The 19666-nt window shown below is 41.0% G+C and overlaps 1 protein-coding gene across 1 annotated transcript; it reads left to right on the top strand.

Annotated features, from left to right (window-relative positions):
- The first annotated feature begins 1270 nt into the window (after positions 1–1270).
- On the top strand, positions 1271–18105 carry LOC118241304 (chemokine-like receptor 1). Its single transcript, XM_035525952.1, has 3 exons — positions 1271–1971; positions 17327–17555; positions 18064–18105. The coding sequence occupies exons 1-3, from the start codon at positions 1271–1273 to the stop codon at positions 18103–18105; spliced, it is 972 nt and encodes a 323-aa protein (XP_035381845.1).
- Positions 18106–19666: the final 1561 nt, after the last annotated feature.

The raw sequence follows: 19666 nt of genomic DNA, 5'->3' as shown, positions 1-19666 counted from the left end.
TAAGTATGCTGAGGCCAGACATGGTGTTGTATTCTGAAAGTAAATGGATAGTTTTTTATTCAGTTCCATTTGAAGATGCAGTGGATGAAGGTTTTGAAAAGGAAAATGCTGAAGTACACAGACTTGGTGGCTGAGGTGAGCGAATGCATGTTTGCAGGTGCTTATAAGACCAGTAGAGACAGGTGTCAAAGGATGTGTAGATGTCTGCCACATCACTGCTTGTACAGTTCAGCCTTTGAAGCCATAAATTTATAGAAACTGTAAAGGAGTTATCATAAGTAGCTGAAAGGGCTAGTCAGTAGTTGTGGAGGAGGAGAGCTCAGTCTGGATTGGGGTAATGCACCCTAAAGTTGGAGTGGCTGAGGTTGTCATGTCATTGTGTAAAGTGGTAGATCCAGATGGAACTGGTGGCATGGAGCAGGTATTAACGGTGCTGGCTCTAGTCATTGTGGAGGCCAGGATGGGTCTGAGCATGGCACTGAGCATGCATTAATGATGGCAGTGGGGCTGAGTATGGACTTAGTTGCTGGGAAGGCCATCATGGCTCTTACGGGTTGTGATTATTAGTGGCATAGTGCTTAAAGAGGTGCAACTGGTTTAAAGTGAGCTTGGAAGGGAGTGAGGCTGGGACACCAAACCTCACTTTTGAGCCTTCGGGCTTAATTTAATGAAAAAATGGTTATCCTGTGTATATGAAACATATAAACTCTAAGAGCTCATTTACTTATCTACATATCAACTGAATAGAATATCTAAACAGTAGAAGAGTTATAATTTTTATAATTTTTTATTTTATATTAGTTTTATCCTTATAGAGAAGTGAGTCCTTCTGAGAACTATCATTTTGACTAGTGCTATTCTTAGGCTTTATTTTAACAGCACAAAAATTCAGTGCAAGAACTACCTGGAGTTTTTAAACACAAGTTTAAGATACTGAATGATGGACACACGTGCCACTTTAAACATTCACTATTCAGGAGCAGCATTAATCCTATTTAATTTAGGATTAATCCTCACAGGGGTCTTGCTCTTTTTGTTATCTTAATCTTTATAGTTTACAGCTCATTATCAAAACTCATCTAGGAAATGAAGTCATTAAAAGAGGTTTTTGTTGTAAATCAGAATAACTACATTTTCTGTTTCTGTTTGCTGTACAGAATCAAGAGACATCATGAATTCTATCGAAGTGACACAAACTGACTATTATTACTATGACTACCCCAACACAACAGATACCCCAACATTGTCTTCACCATCATGCAGAGATGCGATGTGTGTGATCTTAGCAACAGCCAATGTGATCATCTTTGTGCTGGGTGTCACTGGAAATGGTCTGGTGATTTGGATCTCTGGATTTAGGATGAAGATCTCGGTCAACACAACCTGGTACCTCAGCCTGGCCGTGTCTGACTTCCTGTTCTGTGCCTTCCTGCCATTTTATGTCGTCTACTTGGTAAAAGGCGACTGGGTCTTTGGGCTCTTCTTGTGCAAGCTCCAGTCCTTCATTATGTTCGTTAACATGTTCAGCAGCATCTTCCTCCTCATCATCATCAGCGTGGACCGCTGTGTGGTTGTTAGGTTTCCCGTGTGGGCGCAGAACCAGCGCACTGTAAAAAAGGCCTCTGTGATAGTCATGCTGGCTTGGATTGTCTCAGCACTGCTTAGCACACCATCAGCCATTTACCGGAACATCAAGGAAGATCACATGACTTCAATAAAAACATGTTACTACAGATACACAGATGTTAAAAATCAAGACCATATTGCCATTGTAGTGTGCCAATTCATTTTTGGATTTGTGATCCCGTTCCTGGTCATCGTCACCTGTTATGCTGTCATCATCCAAAAGCTGAAGACCAACCAGATGGTAAAGTCCAAAAAGCCATTTAGGATCATGACAGTGCAGCTTGTTGGCTTTTTTATCTGCTGGTTTGCATTTCACACTGTTGCTTTCATGGAACTTGACACTAAATATCACAGTCTTGTTCCCACTGGACAAAAAATTTCTGCCGCTCTATCCACTGCAAACAGCTTTATATGTGTCTTGTGTATGTTTTTCTCTGTCATGAAGAATATCAAACAATTAGGTAAAAAACAATGTGTAAATATTTCTATTTGCTAATGCAATTTTGCCTCTTGAAGAACTCACTCATGTTATCTTTGTCTAGAGTAGTCTTGTTTTATATGGAAAACATCTGTATTTATTTACTTAAAAAGCACAGTCAGTTCGGGGACATGAAACATTTCTACAGTTCATATTTTTCTGCAAATTACAATTTATTGTACAACCAAAGCTCAAGTATTGCATTAAACTCTGTATGGCCTATAAAATACTGGTGTGTTACTGTTTACTGGAATTGGAACAATTTAGACATATTTTATACATTCTATCATTGTTTGCTCTTATAGGCTTTACTATTGTAATATGTGGCAGGCTAGAGTTTGAAAAAGCAACATGAAACTTATATAATGGAATAATGAATAAATAACATTAAAAACCAGTAAGACCAGTATGAACAATTACTCCCCTAAAGGTTAATTAGTTTCATTAAATACCACTAAACGCACAACTAGAGCACAATACCACAAGGTTACTATAAAATATCATCAAAAACCAACAGAATCAAATACATTACTGAACAAGAACTACTACCAACAACACATACCATTAGACTGTCACAGCAGACCAAAAGGAATCCAATAATATCCACTAAGAACTGCTAATCCCTAAAGGACTCTAATGTTTTATCTGCAGGGATCTTGTGCAATAAATGGGAAGTGCTAAATTTCTGGAAAAAAACAAATCAAAACACTCAAGTTATAAAACAAACAAACAAACAAAAAAAGATTCATGTATAGTTTCCCAGTAGTTAGTCACTGAAAGTTGAAGAAAGTTTTTTAATCAACACACACTGGCTCTGACACAATCACACTGCCAGGATGATCTATTTCAGTTTTCAGCCATTCTTCCCAGTTATTTCATTTTGCCACAGTCTTATTTTGATTTTATTAACCAACCAGTGCTAATAATATAACACATGGAATAATTAGTATGCACTCATGAATATTTAGCATTTGTCCAAGTCTATCAATCTTGTTGTGACCCTTATCAGTTATTGGAAAGTTAAGAAGATTTTGATAAATGTATAGTTCCTGTGACGTCGGAGGCTAGGCAGGACGCAGGAACGAGCCGAGTGTGACAAAGTGACGTTTACTGACACGAACAACAGCCATGGTAGCACACAGGCTAACGCAAGATTAATCACCGACAACATCCATTACTAAAAAAGAGATTTATATACACTCACGATAATGACACAAAATGAGGAGCGGGTGTGAAACACGGGGAGGGCGTGGCCATACGAACAAACACATACACACACACGCACACACGCACGAGGGGCCGTACCGTGACAGTTCCGGTACTGTCGTTTTCAGTAACACACACTGTTTCTCAGACAATCATACTGCCAGGCACACTGACTAATTATTATTCACTGGCTGGTACATATCAGGTGTCTGAGTCTGTCCATCTTGTTGATACTCATCAGTTGTTATGGGAACGTTAAGAAAGCCAAATGTAAACAATGTGTGACAAGAAATAAAAAATGGAAACATGTCAATCTCAATTTTTTTGTTTGCAAACCATCAACCAACCATTTGTGATATATATATTAATCTATAATTTGTAATATATAATCCATAGTAATATATACTTTGTCCTAGTCAATTTGTTGATATGTTAAGAATTTTGAGAGTTTTTAGATTTGGTGTTAACTCTCTGTCTGATTAATCTTTAACTTATAAAGAACTTTTAGATATTTTATCTTTATCACAACAAGACGCCACAGGCTTTGGCAGAAAATTGCTGAGAAGAAGAAACATTTATTGCCAGCATTTATGTCAGCGGTATGATATTACAACAGTATTACTATTAAAACAGAAAACTCAGTGTAAGGAAATACCTTATTGTGTATTTGTTTTTGTGTATGTGCATTATTCATTATGTTCAGTCTGTGAAAACATCAATGGAACTTATAAAGAATATACAGTCACAGCTCCCTTTAGGTACAACCACTTTATAAACTGGTCCATGTTATCAAGTCCATTTACCAAATAGACCTTTTTAGGTATCTGTTTCTCTGAATAGGCCCTACTTCTTGAGACTCTGCATAATTAGTTCTTCCTGATAAATAAAATAGTTAAAAAAGGTTTATGTTACACATCAGTCCTGCTCTTTAAAATCTATACTAGTTAACCACTAGAGGTCAGCAGGGACCACACAGTAGAGATAAACTGCATGGCTGTACTTGCCCTCAAAATGAAATCAAATAGATTAATAATATTATAAAAGTAGATATAAACAACTAATTGTTTTTACAGTGTCAGGCCTTTATATGAAACATTCTTTTTTTCAAGAAAGCTTGTTAACTGCATTAGCACCAGCAGGCAGAGATAAAGGCTCGTATATTCTGTATTACATATGTACCCATAAGTAGCATGAATTATGTACAACACCGACACATACAGTATATGATGTGTAATATCAGTCATTTTGCAGGCATTAATAAAGGAAAATTATGATTACACCTATATTTACATTTTATGTTTCTATTACATTTTGTACTTTATTACATTTTGAAGTATAAAAGCATTACACTAATGGTGAAAATAAGAAAACACTAGTGATCTCCTGAGCATCTTGCAGTGTGAGGCCTTGGGACTGTGCACAGGACTGTGTTAATACACAAGTGTAACACTGGGCTCAACACTCTGTATAAAAATAATGTTATTAGTCTGTGCAGTCATTCACTTTACCAAGCTCTGACTGTGTGAGAAGGTGCAGCATCACATTTGGTTATATAAAGAGAGATCAGCCCAAACACAGCAGCGGTGTTGGGGAAGAGAAGAGAGATCAGCCCAAACGCAGCAGCAGTATTGGGGAAGAGAAGAGAGATCAGCCCAAACACAGCAGCGGTGCTGGGGAAGAGAAGAGAGATCAGCCCAAACACAGCAGCAGTATTGGGGAAGGGAAGCAGACACTAAACTGAATACACCCAATCAAATCTACTACTTGTGATGAATTACTACTTCTGGCAATTGATGGGAGAGAACATTATTCTAGTATCAAGTGTAAACAATCCCACACAATTCACATACTTCAGTTAATCATTGTAATTAGACAAGACTTATACATAGAGGAACTGCGTATTAATTGTTTAGGAAAATGAAGTCATGCTGGAGAGACCCAACGATGTTTTCAAAGAAGTCATTGCAGTTTTTGACAGAAGTGAACACTGATGTTTCACTTTTGCGATAAACCAGATGTGGTGTATTTGCAAAATCCTAATTTTTCATGACACCTATCTAAAGTGCCCTATGCCTCTTCATTTCTATGAATCTCCTGATTTTTTCACAACCTTCCCATCCTCCTGCAGTGTGAAGTGTGTGAGCTACAAAACTTTCCCACACTGTTCTTCATGTTGCTGCCACTTTCTACAGTCGGATTCTCTAGCTGGACAGTGTTTCTTTGGCTGATTTGGTGTCCTTGATCTCTCCCTGAATGTATTTGCTTGTTGTGACCTTTGCCCTTTTTTCCTCTTATGTCATCCATGTTTCATGTGTTGTCTCCCACTGTACTGTCACTATTCACTATTGCTTGCTTGAAATGTAGAGTTAAACACAAGCTTGTTGCTTCTTATATTAGTAAAAGTGCAACAATTTACCAATTTAAGAATGCAGAATACAAGAAACGCGCAGGAAACTACTATAAAAACAGTAATGTGTTTTGATTAGAGGTGTATGAATGTACTCATTAAAGAATTACTAGCAGCTTCATGACTCTGACTTTAGAAAGGCCATAAGAGGGTTATGATGAATCTCAGTGTCCACTATGTAACACCTTCCACCATTGAGACACCTGCCCGTCATACCTGTGGGAGTTGATACCTGATCTCAGTCATTAGTAGGGATGTGCACATACTTTTGACCATGTAGTGGTCAAAAAAATTATTTATTGATTAAATTTTAATTTGGATTAAGATGGCGCCGGTGAGGTCGGATGCCGTCACGACTGCTCTGTCCACACCTGGCACTTTTTTCACTCTTTTTGCTCTTCCCACTACCCCTGGAGCGATTAGTGAACTGCAGAACATTCGTCCAGACGGACTGTTTATTGGCGCTGGAGACTTCAACCACACAAATCTCAAGTCAGTACTGCCTAAATTCCATCAACATGTGAACTTTGCAACGAGAGGAGCGAACACGCTGGATCTCGTTTACACAAACATTTCCGGCGTGTACCGGGCGGAGCCCCGCCCCCACCTCGGATACTCTGAACATATGTCTGTAATGTTGATTCCTGCATATAGACCGATCGTCAGATGCTCAAAACCGCTTCTGAAGCAGGTGAGAACCTGGCCAGCAGGAGCCATCTCTGCTCTTCAGGACTGTTTTGAGCACATGACTTGGATCACGTTCAAGGAGGCTGCTACTGACGGTGGCACTGTTAACCTGGAAGAGTACACAGCATCAGTGACAGCAAGTGTATTGATGATGTTACTGTCTCCAAGACGATCACCACACGCCCCAAACAGAAGCCATGGATGACTGCTGAGGTGCGTATGCTACTGAGGACCCGTGACTCAGCCTTCAGAACAGGTGACAGAGAGGCTCTCAGGAAAACAAGAGCCAAACTGTCACGTGCAATCAGGAAAGCAAAGTGTGCACACGCACAGAGGATCCATGGACACTTCAAAGACGCTGGTGACACACGGCGCATGTGGGAGGGCATTCAGGCCATTACTAACTACAGGAAAACACCACTTCCTTGGGCAGTGATGCCATCCTCCCAGATACGCTGAATGACTTCTATGCACAGTTTGAAGCGCAGAACAACGTTGCAGCAGAAAAGTCCATCCCTCCACAAAATGACCAGGTGCTGTGCCTGATGGCGGCTGATGTGAGGCGTACTCTGCATGGAGTTAACCCACGGAAAGCTGCTGGACCAGACAACATCCCGGGTCATGTGCTCAGAGAATGTGCTGACCAGCTTGCAGATGTCCTGACAGACATCTTCAATATCTCTCTGAGCTGCGCCATGGTCCCAACATGCTTCAAGACCACCACCATCGTCCCCGTGCCTAAGAAGCCCACGATGTCGTGTCTCAATGACTACCGTCCCATCGCACTCACATCCATCATCATGAAGTGCTTCGAGAGACTCGTCATGAGACACATCAAGACCCAGCTTCCCCCTTCTCTGGACCCCCTGCAGTTCACGTACCACCCCAACCGCTCTACACATGATGCCATCTCTACCACACTTCATCTGGCACTCACACATCTGGATAAAAAGGGCACCTATGTAAGAATGCTGTTCATAGACTTCAGTTCAGCATTCAACACCATTGTTCCTCAGCATCTGATTGGAAAGTTGAGCTTACTGGGCTTGAACACCTCCCTCTGCAACTGGATCCTGGATTTCTTGACTGGTAGACCTCAGTCAGTCCAGATTGGGAGCAGTACTTCCAAGACCACCACACTGAGTACTGGTGCTCCCCACGGTAGCGTACTCAGCCCTCTGCTGTTCACACTGCTGACTCATGACTGTGCAGCGATGCACAGTTTGAATCACATCATCAAGTTTGCTGATGACACGACCGTGGTGGGTCTCATCAACAAATACAACGGGTCAGCATACAGAGAGGAGGTGCGAGAACTGGTGAGAACTGGTGTAAGGTCAAGAACCTGTATCTGAATGTTGACAAGACAAAAGAAATGGTTGTTGACTTCAGGAGAGCAAGGCAAGATCACTCCCCGCTTGCCATCAACGGCTCCTCAGTGGAGATTGTCGAGAACATCAAGTTCCTTGGTGTTCACATAGCGGAGAACCTCACCTGGACCCTGAACACCCATTCCATCACCAAGAGAGACCAGCAACGTCTTTACTTCCTTCGGAAGCTGAAGGAAGTCCATCTCCCATCACCCATCCTCACTACCTTCTACAGAGGTACTGTAGAGTGCATACTGAGCAGCTGCATCGTTACCTGGTCTGGGAACTGCACCGCCTTTGACCGCAAGACCCTCCAAAGAATAGTGAGAACAGCTGAGAAGATCATTGGGGTCTCTCTTCCCTCCATCACGAACATCTACATAACACGCTGCATCCGGAAAGCCACCAACATTGTGAAAGACCCCACACACCCCTCACATGAACTGTTCACCCTTTTGCCATCTGGAAGAAGTTATCGCAGCATCCAGTCCCGCACCTCCAGACTATGCAACAGCTTCTTCCGAAAAGCAATTGGACTCCTGAACTCTGGCTAACTCCAATTCCAATTCAGATTCCAAAATGGGCACTTTTATACATGCTTATAGACAGTCACACACACACACACACACACACACACAAACACACACACACACAAACATACATACGTACATACATACATACATATTTATACACACACTCACACATTGTTTTGCATCGGACTAGTGCTGAAGTCAAACCTCGCACAAATAAACTATGCACTCCTGTTGCAGTCTTGCACATTATCCTACTTGCTGCTAGAGTACTGTACTAATCCAGCACTGTACTCTGAACTGTTATGGCTGCTACCGGTGACTGCTATGTTCAGGGTAGCATGTCACTGATTGCTATGCACAACTCGCTTTACATATGCCCAGTACTGTGTACTGTACTAAATAATTGCACTGTCTACTCATTTTGTATTTGTCCTGTCCTGTATTTATTATTGTTTATTTAATGTTTATTTAATGACATTTTGCACTATATTGGACTGTTTGCACTTGTGTAGCATGCTGTCTGTTGCACTGTTGTTTTTGTGTTGCACGATGGTCCTGGAGGAACATTGTCTCGTTTTTGTTGTGTACTTGTATATAGCTGAAATGACAATAAAAACCTCTTTGAACTCTTTGAACTTTGAACTTGATTTCTCCGCAGCCCTTCTCTCTACACCACGACGCGTATCTCATACAGCAGAGATGCTCTTATTCTCTTAATCTACATAGCACTCAAGCCATCTCTAACCCCGGACCCAAGATGGCCGACGGAGATCCTGAGGAAAAACAAAGGATGCAACGTGAGGAAAAGGCCTCGAGGGAAGTGAGCCGGCGTCAGGAACAGGCTGAGGGCTCGGGCACACCGAGCTCCCTTACCTAGCATTCTGCTTGCCAATGTCCAGTCTCTGGACAACAAGCTCGATGACCTCCGGGACAGCATAAAGTTCCAGAGGGACATTCGGGACTGCAATCTCCTCTGCTTCACCGAGTCGTGGCTGAACCCAACGGTACCGAACCACGCCATCCCACTGGCCAAGTTCTTCTCGGTTCACAGCATGGACAGGACAGCAGATTCGGGAAAGTCATGAGATGGTGGAGTATGTGTGATGGTAAACAACAGCTGGTGCAACAATGCCAATGTTGTTACTCTCGCCCGCTCCTACTCACCCAAAGTGGAGCTGCTCGCCCTCAAGTTTCGTCCTTTCTACCTTCCTCGGGAGTTCACTTCGGTCATCATCAACACCGTGAACATTCCACCTCAGGCCAAAATGGACACTGCACTGTGTGAACTTTATGAGGCTCCCACAGTTTCAGGCACAACACCAGTATGCTGCACTTATCATGGTGGGGGATTTTAACAATGCTAACCTCAAGCGTGCAGTGCCCAACCTTTACCAGCATGTAACCTTCCCCACCAGGGGAAATAGGACACCTGACCACTGCTACACACCGTACAAGGACAGCTACAAGGCACTAGCTCATCCACCGTTTGGCAAGTCGGACCACGCTGCCATCTTCCTCCTACCAAAATATAAACAACGGCTGAAACGGGATGCTCCGGTTCAGAGGGAGATCGCGCGATGGACAGACCAATCGATGGCCGCTCTGTAGGATGGTCTGCATGATGCAGAGTGGGACATGTTCCAGTGCAGCACTGATGATGTCAGCAAGTTTACGGAGGCAGTAGTGGGGTTTATTGGGAAACTGGTGGACGACACGATTCAAAGAGCCACCATCAAGAAGTTTTCCAACCAGAAACCCTGGTTGGACAAAACCATGCGCGAGGCTCTGAACTCTCACACTGCTGCCTACAATGCGGGGATCATCAGCAGGAACATGGTCGAGTACAAGTCTGCGGCATACGGAGTGCGCAGGGCGGTGAGGGAGGCAAAGCGGCGCTACGGGAGGAAACTAGAGTCACAGTTCCAGCAGAGTGGCTCTAGATCCCTGTGGCAGGGACTACGGACTACAAGAGCCCACCCTCCGGACTGAAGAGTGTGGATGAGTCTCTGGGGAATGAGCTAAACACATTCTTCTCTCACTTTGAGGCAACATCTAGCAGTGTTAATGCTAACAGCGCTTACGCTAACAATATTCTATAGGCGCAGCCAACGGCGCATGCACAGAGCCCACCATAGAACAGCGCTCCCTCATCATCATGGAGAGTGACGTGAGAAGAGTGTTTATAAGGGTGAATACCAGGAAGGCGGTGCGACCAGATGGTATCTGTGGGAGAGTCCTCAAAGACTGCGCAGACCAGCTAGCCCCAGTATTCACCGACATGTTTAATCTCTACGTAACGCTCGGTACCGTCCCATCCAGCTTCAAGAGATTCACCATCGTCCCCGTCCCAAAGAAACCTCGACCTTCCGGCCGCAATGACTATCGCCCTGTTGCCTTCACATCAGTCGTGATGAAGTGCTTTGAAAAGCTAGTCAGAGACTTCATCACCTTCACTGCCAGCCTCCATGGACCCAATGCAGTTTGCATATCGCCACAACCGCTCCACCGATGACGCAATTGCACATCTGCTCCACACCACACTGACCCACCTTCACAAAGGGAGGGGAAATTATGTTAAAATGCTTTTTGTCGACTACAGTTCAGCATTTAATACTATCATCCCTTCCCTACTCACTACTAAGTTGGGGGATCTAGGACTGCATATATCCCTGTGCGACTGGATCTCCAACTTCCTAACAGACAGACCACAATCAGTACGGGTGGGCAACTGCGTCTCATCCACCCTCACCCTCAGCACTAGAGCTCCTCAGGGTTGTGTTCTAAGCCCCCTGCTCTACTCACTGTACACCTACGACTGTACAGCCACTTCCAGCTCCAACATCACTGTCAAGTTTGCTGACGATACCGTCGTCATGGGCCTGATCTCGGACAACGATGAGAGGGCCTACCTGGAGGAGATTAAACACGTGGAAAACTGGTGCCAGGAAAATAATCTCCTCCTAAACGTCAGCAAGACAAAGGAGCTGCTTGTGGACTGCAGCAAGAAGCAGGAGTGGCACTACCAAGCTGTGAGGATCAATGGAACCACGATGGGGAGAGTAGATAGTTTCAGGTACCTTGGAATTCACATCTCGCAAGACCTGTCCTGGTCCCGCCACACCAACTCCCTGGCAAAGAAGGCTCGTCAGTGTCTTTACCACCTCAGACGCCTAAGAGACTTCAGACTGCCCTCCAAGGTACTGCGAAACTTCTACACCTGCACTATCGAGAGCATCCTCATGGGGAACATCACAGTCTGGTTTGGGAACAGCACCAAGCAGGACAGGCAAGCACTCCAAAGGGTGTTGTGTTCAGCAGAGCGCATCACACATACAGAACTTCCTGATCTGCAGACAAGCGGTGCCAGACCAAGGCCAGGAGGATTGTAAAGGATCCCACCCATCCTAACAGTAGGCTCTTCTCTCTGTTGAGGTCAGGGAAGTGCTTTTGCTCCCTGAAGACCAATAGAGAGAGACTGAAGAGGAGCTTCTTCCCACAGGCCATTTAGGCCCTGAATCAGGGAAACTTATTAACTGTGGGGATCACCACCACTATGCGACTCTAAATCTGTAAATTTGTAAGATGGAACTGTACATTGTGTACATACACATATCCATATATACATTGTATATTGTGTATATATATACATATATTGTACATACATTGTTAACATATTTTGTACATATATATAGATATATGTTTCCCTATGCACCCTCTTTTTTTTTTCTTAGTTTGGACAGAGCACTCTAAAACCATTTCACTGCAGGTTATATCGTGTACGACTATGTATGTGACAAATAAACCAAACTTGAAACTTGATTACATGTAAGTTTGATGTGATAACTTCCATTCAATTAATAACTTAGGCTTAAAAAAAAAACTGATTATAAAAATGTTGAGCAGGTTATTTTAACAATGTAACATAAGCACAGACACTGTGAGCAATATGTCATAATGACACAAAGACAGGAAAAGGACATACATGCTGTTTTAACAATTACATTGTAAATAGTTAGGGACTATGTGCTTATAAATAATTGTGTTGTCTATATAGAGTCAGGTTGTCTCACAGGATAACACAGAATTACACTGCATAAATAATTGAAAATATATTTTTTCTGAAGGAAATGAAATGTAGACTACAGTCCCAGTCATCCTTTTGCTGGAAGTGAGAGACTCCTCATGAGGGTGATTTAAATTTCCACAGGGAGCTTGGAAGTGATTGCATGAATGTCATGTTGGAAGAACAGAACACCATCATGAGTCTTGGTGAAAAAGAGATGGGAATCCATATATTCTTGCAGCTTCCAGCAGGGTCTGTCATTCATTTTTGCTTTTGTTTTAACAGTTGTTTAAAAGTAACTTAAGTAGTCAGTTAAAGCATGCATATATTTAAAGATACATTTATACCACAATAAGGTAATGAAAGGATTTTCAATCTAACTGGTCTTTTTAGATGGACAATTTATTTGGATTGTATTTGTTATATATTTATCCAATCAGTTACTTTTAATTTTAACATTTTTATCACACTTGTCAAGACTCACCTCATTTAGAAGTAATTCAGCACATCCAATGCAGTACTGTTATGTGATAACCCATTTAGGAAGATACACTGGTTTGGATGACTGGTCTTTATAGGCACACAAAAAAGCAGATACGATATGAGTTGTTTACAATAAGCTTAACTACACTAGATTGACTTTAGATGTCTAAAGGAATTGTTATATCAAATTGAGCCGCTACCTGTCACGCTCCAGCTCTATGTATGCCAGAGCTTAGACTCACATAAATGCAGTTCCAGAACTAACTACTCTTTAAGTAGGTAATATTCCAGTTGAATAAAAAAAAAAATGTATGTGGTAAATACACTCTGGGTTTCTAAGTACTTGAACTGAAGGTAAGGAGTTAGACCTGTCTCTGATTATGGTCTAGAGTTCTGACCTTTTCTTATGGATACAAATGAAGACTAGTCTTGATAATAATCTTGATCAAGAACTAAGACAGAATCAGATCATTTAATCCAGCTCCGGATTGGAAATATTTTAGTCCAAAAAATGCAAGTTCTGATGCTCAGGCACACTGTAAATATATTTTGTACTCTGCATAGTCATGCTTTCATTCTGCAGTTCCTCTAGATTGTGTATATGTCATGATTAATGAACTGTAATGGTCTTGTTACATAATACATTTTAGTGTTTTACTTTTGTTGTCTGAAGACATTCATTGCTGGATTTTGTTTAGCATGCATTAGATTTACAATAAAAACCTTCTGCAAATGCATCATATAGCTTTGTGTGTGTGTGTGTGTGTGTGTGTGTGTGTGTGTGTGTGTGTGTGTGTGTGTTGTTAAGGGGAGTATGGTGGTGGCTGGAGACGTTAGTTGATCTAACTGATAAGATGTGAATCATTTTTATCTCTCTCTTTTAGCTCTAGCACTGTGTGACTCCTCTAGTGCCAATTACCCAACAGAACAGTGGAGGCACTGCAGCAGACAGTGGTAGGTGGAGGGGGAGTGTGACTATGTGGTTTGCAACACCTTCTTTCCATCCAAAACTATATTCAGCTCAGCAAGGAACTCAATGACATGAAGCTTTACTAACACGAAAAGGTTTTCCATTACAGACATTAAAACCACGAATTCTACATCAAAGTGTCAAACAGACAGTTGCATTTAAGAAATGTATATTTAAGAAATTGCATTATTGTATATTTCATGTGTATTTTGCATATATTTTGCATATGTGAGATACTCCTTTTGTATTACACAGGAACTCCCAACCAATGTTATGCCTGCACAGTTTAATACCATCAGAATCAGAATCAGAAGCACTTTATTTGGCCAAGTATGTGTATACACATACAAGGAATTTGTATTGGTCAGTGCACACATGTATGATGTAACCTACTAAAACCAATTGGACAGCACATATACCACAACACAATTTAACTATAACAGAAAGAAAGACAAAATATTAAATAAAGCAGAATATAGAAAAAGGAATAGGTAAACAATAAAAATAAAACTTAGAGTTACAAGAACTAAGGATATCTATACATGTGAGATATGTATATTAACATATATATTAGAAAAATAATAGAGTAGTATGAACATTGAATACTAACATATTGTGCAGTTGTGCAAAATAAGCATACCACAGGATGCATACCACATACAAAGTTTGTAAGTTCAGTTTTAAAGTGCAAAATGTCCACTGTCGTTGAAGAGTGCTACAGCTCTGGGGAAAAAGCTGTTAGCATGTCTAGTAGTGCTGGCTCTGATAGCCCTGAGTCTTCCAGCAGAGGGCAGTGGCTGGAAAAGTTGATGTCCAGGATGAGAAGAGTCAGCAATTATTTTGCTGGCACGTTTCATCAACCTGCTGGTATAAATGTCCTGGAGTGGTGGCAGGCTACATCCGATGATCTTCTCTGCCTTCCTGATTATGTACTGGATATTGGCTCGTTCCTGTGAGGTGGACAAACCAAACCAGATGGTTATAGATGTTTTAAGGACGGACTCGATTATCGCTATGTAGAACTGGATCATCAGACTCTGAGGCAAGTTGAATTTCTTTAACTGTCTTAGAAAGTACATTCTTTGCTGTGCTTTCTTAGTGATGGAGATTATGTTCTCCTCCCACTTCAGATCCCTGGAAATGGTAGTGCCCAGGAATTTGAGGGACTCCACAGTGGAAACCACAGGGACATTAATGATGAGGACAGGTAGGATGGGGGGGTGACGTCTAAAGTCGATCACCATCTCCACCGTCTTTTCTGTGTTCAGCAGCAAATGGTTGCTGCGGAACGACAAAACCACTTCCTTTCTGAATGCAGACTCCTCTCCATTGGTTATAAGACTGACCAGGGTGGTGTTGTCTGCAAACTTCAAGATTTTCACAGCTGGTACATTGGAAACACAGTCATTGGTATACAGATTAAAATGGAGAGGTGAAAGCATACAACCTTGTGGTGCTCCTGTGCTTAGGGTCTGAGGATCTGATGTGTGCTTCCCTAGTCGCACCTGCTGTTTCCTGTCGGTCAGGAAATCCAGGATCCACCTGCAGATGGAATCTGGCACCAACAGCTTGGATAGTTTAACCTGCAGCAACTCAGGCACTACAGTGTTGAACACCGAGCTGAAGTCCACAATCAGAACTCTAGCGTAGGTTCCAGGGCTGTCGAGGTGTTGAGGTGTTGTAGTATGAAGGTACTATGTACCTCCCACTCATTTTGTTTCTTCACATGAATTTGATTCCGTTCATTTGGTTCAGATATTTTCAGTTTTACATGTGTTGTACAAAGTACCAAAACATTCCAAAATGTAAAGACATTGTCTTTAAGTAGGACATGAATTAAATACTATTATGAAATACTGTCTGAGTACCACAAACAGAAGATGGCTGTTAACAGTGACTGGGTTGCTGTAAGACAGTATAGCAAACTGTGTGAACACTGCATGTAACACCTAGTAAGGAGATAATATGGAGAAAATGGAGATAAAGATGAGGAGGCACTGAAAATTAGATACGGACAGAAGAAAAAAGAAAGTCTTCCATCTATGGTTCTGTCCCCTTAACTGGATTGAAACTCACCCTGTCAAAGTATATCTTGACTAGTCAAAGTGAAGGGAAGATGCCCTGTCTAAACAAACACATTATATACACAAACTCATGAAATAGCTACATACTGACTGAACTGAATACCTAGACAGTAGAAGATAAAAATGTTTTATAATTATTTATTTTATATTTGTTTTACAATAGAATATAGAACTAGACGTTTCGCTAGTACTGTTTTAGGCTTGTTTGTAACAACAAAATAATTTTAACTACATGCAGTTTTTAACAGAATAAAAGAAAATTCACTTTAGAAGTACAGCTGATTTGAGCAGTCTCTATGTGGCTTGTAGGGACCATCAGTGGGAAGCACTGGACTCAGACGTCAGTGGGGATTAAATAAGTGGGAGCCAATGAAAAGCAGGTGTGTTTAAGAATCAATAAACTGGTGCCTGTGAGTGAGGAAGTGGAAGGAAGCTGAGACTGGTGTGATTTGTGTGAGAGTCCTGGCTGGCTACCGGCCCGAGCAAGACACTCAAATAATGCTGTTTCATAAAAATAAATAAATATACAAACCAAAAAGCCTTTTTATCACAGATCTCTGCCCATTTTAAGACAAGTTTAAGATGCCTTTAAATATCTAAATGCTGGACACACAGGTGTCACTACAAACATTCACTATTCAGCATCATCACAAATATTTAATTTAGGATTAATCCTCAATTTTAATGATTTTTGTTATCTTGCATTTTTGTACATTTTATAGGTCATTATCAAACCACATCTAGAGGGAAGTGAAGGAAGTCACTGCCAGACATTTTTGCTGTAAGTCAGCAGAACAACATTTTTCTGCTTTCTATTTGCTGAACAGAACCAAGAGGCACCATGAGCCCCACTGCAACAGCACAAGATAACAAGTACAGTGATTTCTATGATGGCACTACCACAAACCCAAAAATGCCTTCAGCATCATGCAGGTATGCAGTGTGTGTGATATTTGCAACAGCCAGTGTGGTATTTGGGTTGTTCTTGTGGAAGCTCCAGTCCTTCATCATGTTCATTAACATGTTTAACAGGAGATTTCTCTTCATCATCATCACCATGTACTGTCGTGTGGTCGGTATGTTTCCTGTGTGGGCGCAGAACCAGCGCACTGTAAAAAAGGCCTCTGTGATAGCAATGCTGGCTTGGATTGTCTCAGCACTGCGTAGCACACCATCAGCCATTTACTGGAACAGCAAGGAAGATCACATGACCTCAATTAAAATGTTACTACAGATACACAGATGTTAAAAATCAAGACCATATTGCCATTGTAGTGTGCTGATTCATTTTTGGATTTGTGATCCCATTCCTGGTCATCGTCACCTGTTATGCTGTCATTATCCGCAAGCTGAAGACCAACCAGATGGCAAATATCAAAAAACAGTTTAGGATCATGACATTTTCATGGAACTTGACACTAAATCTCACAGTCTTGTTCCCACTGGACAAACAATAGCTCAGATTCTAGCCACTGCAAACAGTTTTATGAACCCGTTTATTTATGCTTTCATGAGGAAGGATTTTAAGAGGACGTTTTATGCAATTCTGTTGAATATAAAGAGTGCAATTGAGGAGGAAGGAAGGAGCACAGTCCGAGGAACATCTATCACCAACTCAGGGAAGGCAGACTTTCAACTAATGTTTGAGGTGTCATGTGTGGGGTTTTTTGTCTGTCATGAAGATTATTAAACAATTAGCCAAAAAGAAAAAAATTTGGAAAGGTTTTATATGTTTATGTAGTATTGTCTCTTACAACCTCAGTCATACTATTGAGTAATGTATGATCAAGAGTAGTCTTTGTTTTAGGGTAGTCCATGTTTATTTGGAAAACATTTTTTACTGAAAAAAGCACAGTCAGTTCAGGGAGAATAAAAGATTTGCACTGCTCATGTTTTGTGCCAATTCTTTAACATCTCCAAAGTCACAATACTGTATGTTGACTGGTGCCTTCACAGTTATGAGCATGTTAAGAAGATATGCATCAAAAGACGAAATGTCTTGCATCATCCAAGTGGCATTTTTAAAATCAAGCCCACATGTTTACCTAATGCTTGTAATTTGATGAATTACAAAACAAATTCCACCAAAGGACAATATTAATGCTAAACATCTGGAGCTCAGGGCACAGTGGTTTGGCACCCTCCTATGTCAATAGAGTATGGCAGAAAGAGCACCATCCCACATCTACAAGCAGTAGCCACTACAAAGTTACACAAACTCCAAGGCAACTCGCTGACAACACAGTGCAAAGGTGCAAACAAATCTGATAACACAAAGACACTCAGTGCTTCTGGGAATGGACTGTTATTCTGTCAAGGGTGGAGAACATACAAAGAATATTTGTTAAAAGAGTGTGTGTGGGGGGGTTGTGGAGCAGGTGCGAGTTTAAAAGGAAATATTGAAGGAAACAAACAAAAAAATTGAAACAAACGTAACATTAATAATCCACAAAGCTGTTATACCACAACTGGGTTTTAAAACCGAGAAAAAACAGGATGTAATTACATATTGTCGTTTAGGATATTAAAGCTGTTAGAAGGCTATTTATTTGGAATATGTTTTTACATGTAGTCTTCTGTTTGTAAACAGATTTACCAAATAAAATGACCAGTGTTGATGTTAAAGGTGTATAATAAAATTATATAGTCACTATTTTCTTTTCTTTTTTTTAATGGCAACTGTGTATATACATTACTTTTTATCCACTCTGGTTTTCTAAGTCCTTGAACTGAAGGTAGGGAGTGAGACCTCTGTATCTGATTATGCTCGGGTTCTGACTACTTTTCTAATGGATGCAAATTATGTCTAGTCTTGATGATGATCTTGATGATTTAAAAATCAGCAACCAGCTCCAGATTGGATATATTTTAGTCCAAAAATATATTTTGTACACTGCATAGTAATGCTTTCATTCTGCTAGTGCCTGTAGAGTGTGTATGATGTGTATGATGATCTGAAGTGATTAATTAACTGCAATAGTCTTGTTGCATAATAAATATTATTGTTTGCTATTTAATTTTAATCACATATACATTTTTACAGTAGCTAAGATAATATGTAATCTTCAGGAAGGTCCATAGGTTGTGCTTAGTCTTTAATTAAATGTAATTGTCTCATTACATAATAAACAATATTATGAACTAATGTGTTTTACTTGTGTTGTCTGAAGACGTTGTTCATGTGAATCGCATTAGTTTCAGATTAGGAAACTTCTGCATATGCATCACTTGGCTTCACAGATTCTCTCACTCTCGCTCTGTGTGTGCGTGTTTAAGGTGGGGATGGTAATCAGGAAACGTTAACTGACCTAAATGATAAATTGTGAATTATTTTTTTTTTGCTCTCTGCTGCTTTACTACTGTGTAACTCCTCTGGTGCCTGTTACCAGTGCTGCATTATCTTGGAATTTCGACTGCCTAGCAGCCTCCACAGGGATTAATCTGGTACTTTGTGTTACCCAACAGAAAAGTAGAGCCGTTGCAGCAGTCAGTGGTAGGTTGCACCATCCTCTTGTATTCTAAAAGTAGCGTTCAGCTCAGCAAGAAACTTGCCTGACATGGCATTTTATTGACAGGAAAGGCTTTTTCTATTATAGACATTAAAACCTCAGATTCTACATTGAAGTGATAAATAGACATCAAAAGGTAAGCCAGTCATCGTTCAGATCTGTGCATACAGGCTTTGGTCACCTTCTAGAATATACAGGATACAGAAAAGAAATTAAATTATTGTATGTTTATTGAATTTTGTGCATATCT

This window comes from Electrophorus electricus, chromosome 5, assembly GCF_013358815.1.
Source record: "Electrophorus electricus isolate fEleEle1 chromosome 5, fEleEle1.pri, whole genome shotgun sequence".
NCBI classification, from domain to species: Eukaryota; Metazoa; Chordata; class Actinopteri; order Gymnotiformes; family Gymnotidae; genus Electrophorus; species Electrophorus electricus.
This window is presented reverse-complemented; position numbering and strand designations above follow the sequence as displayed.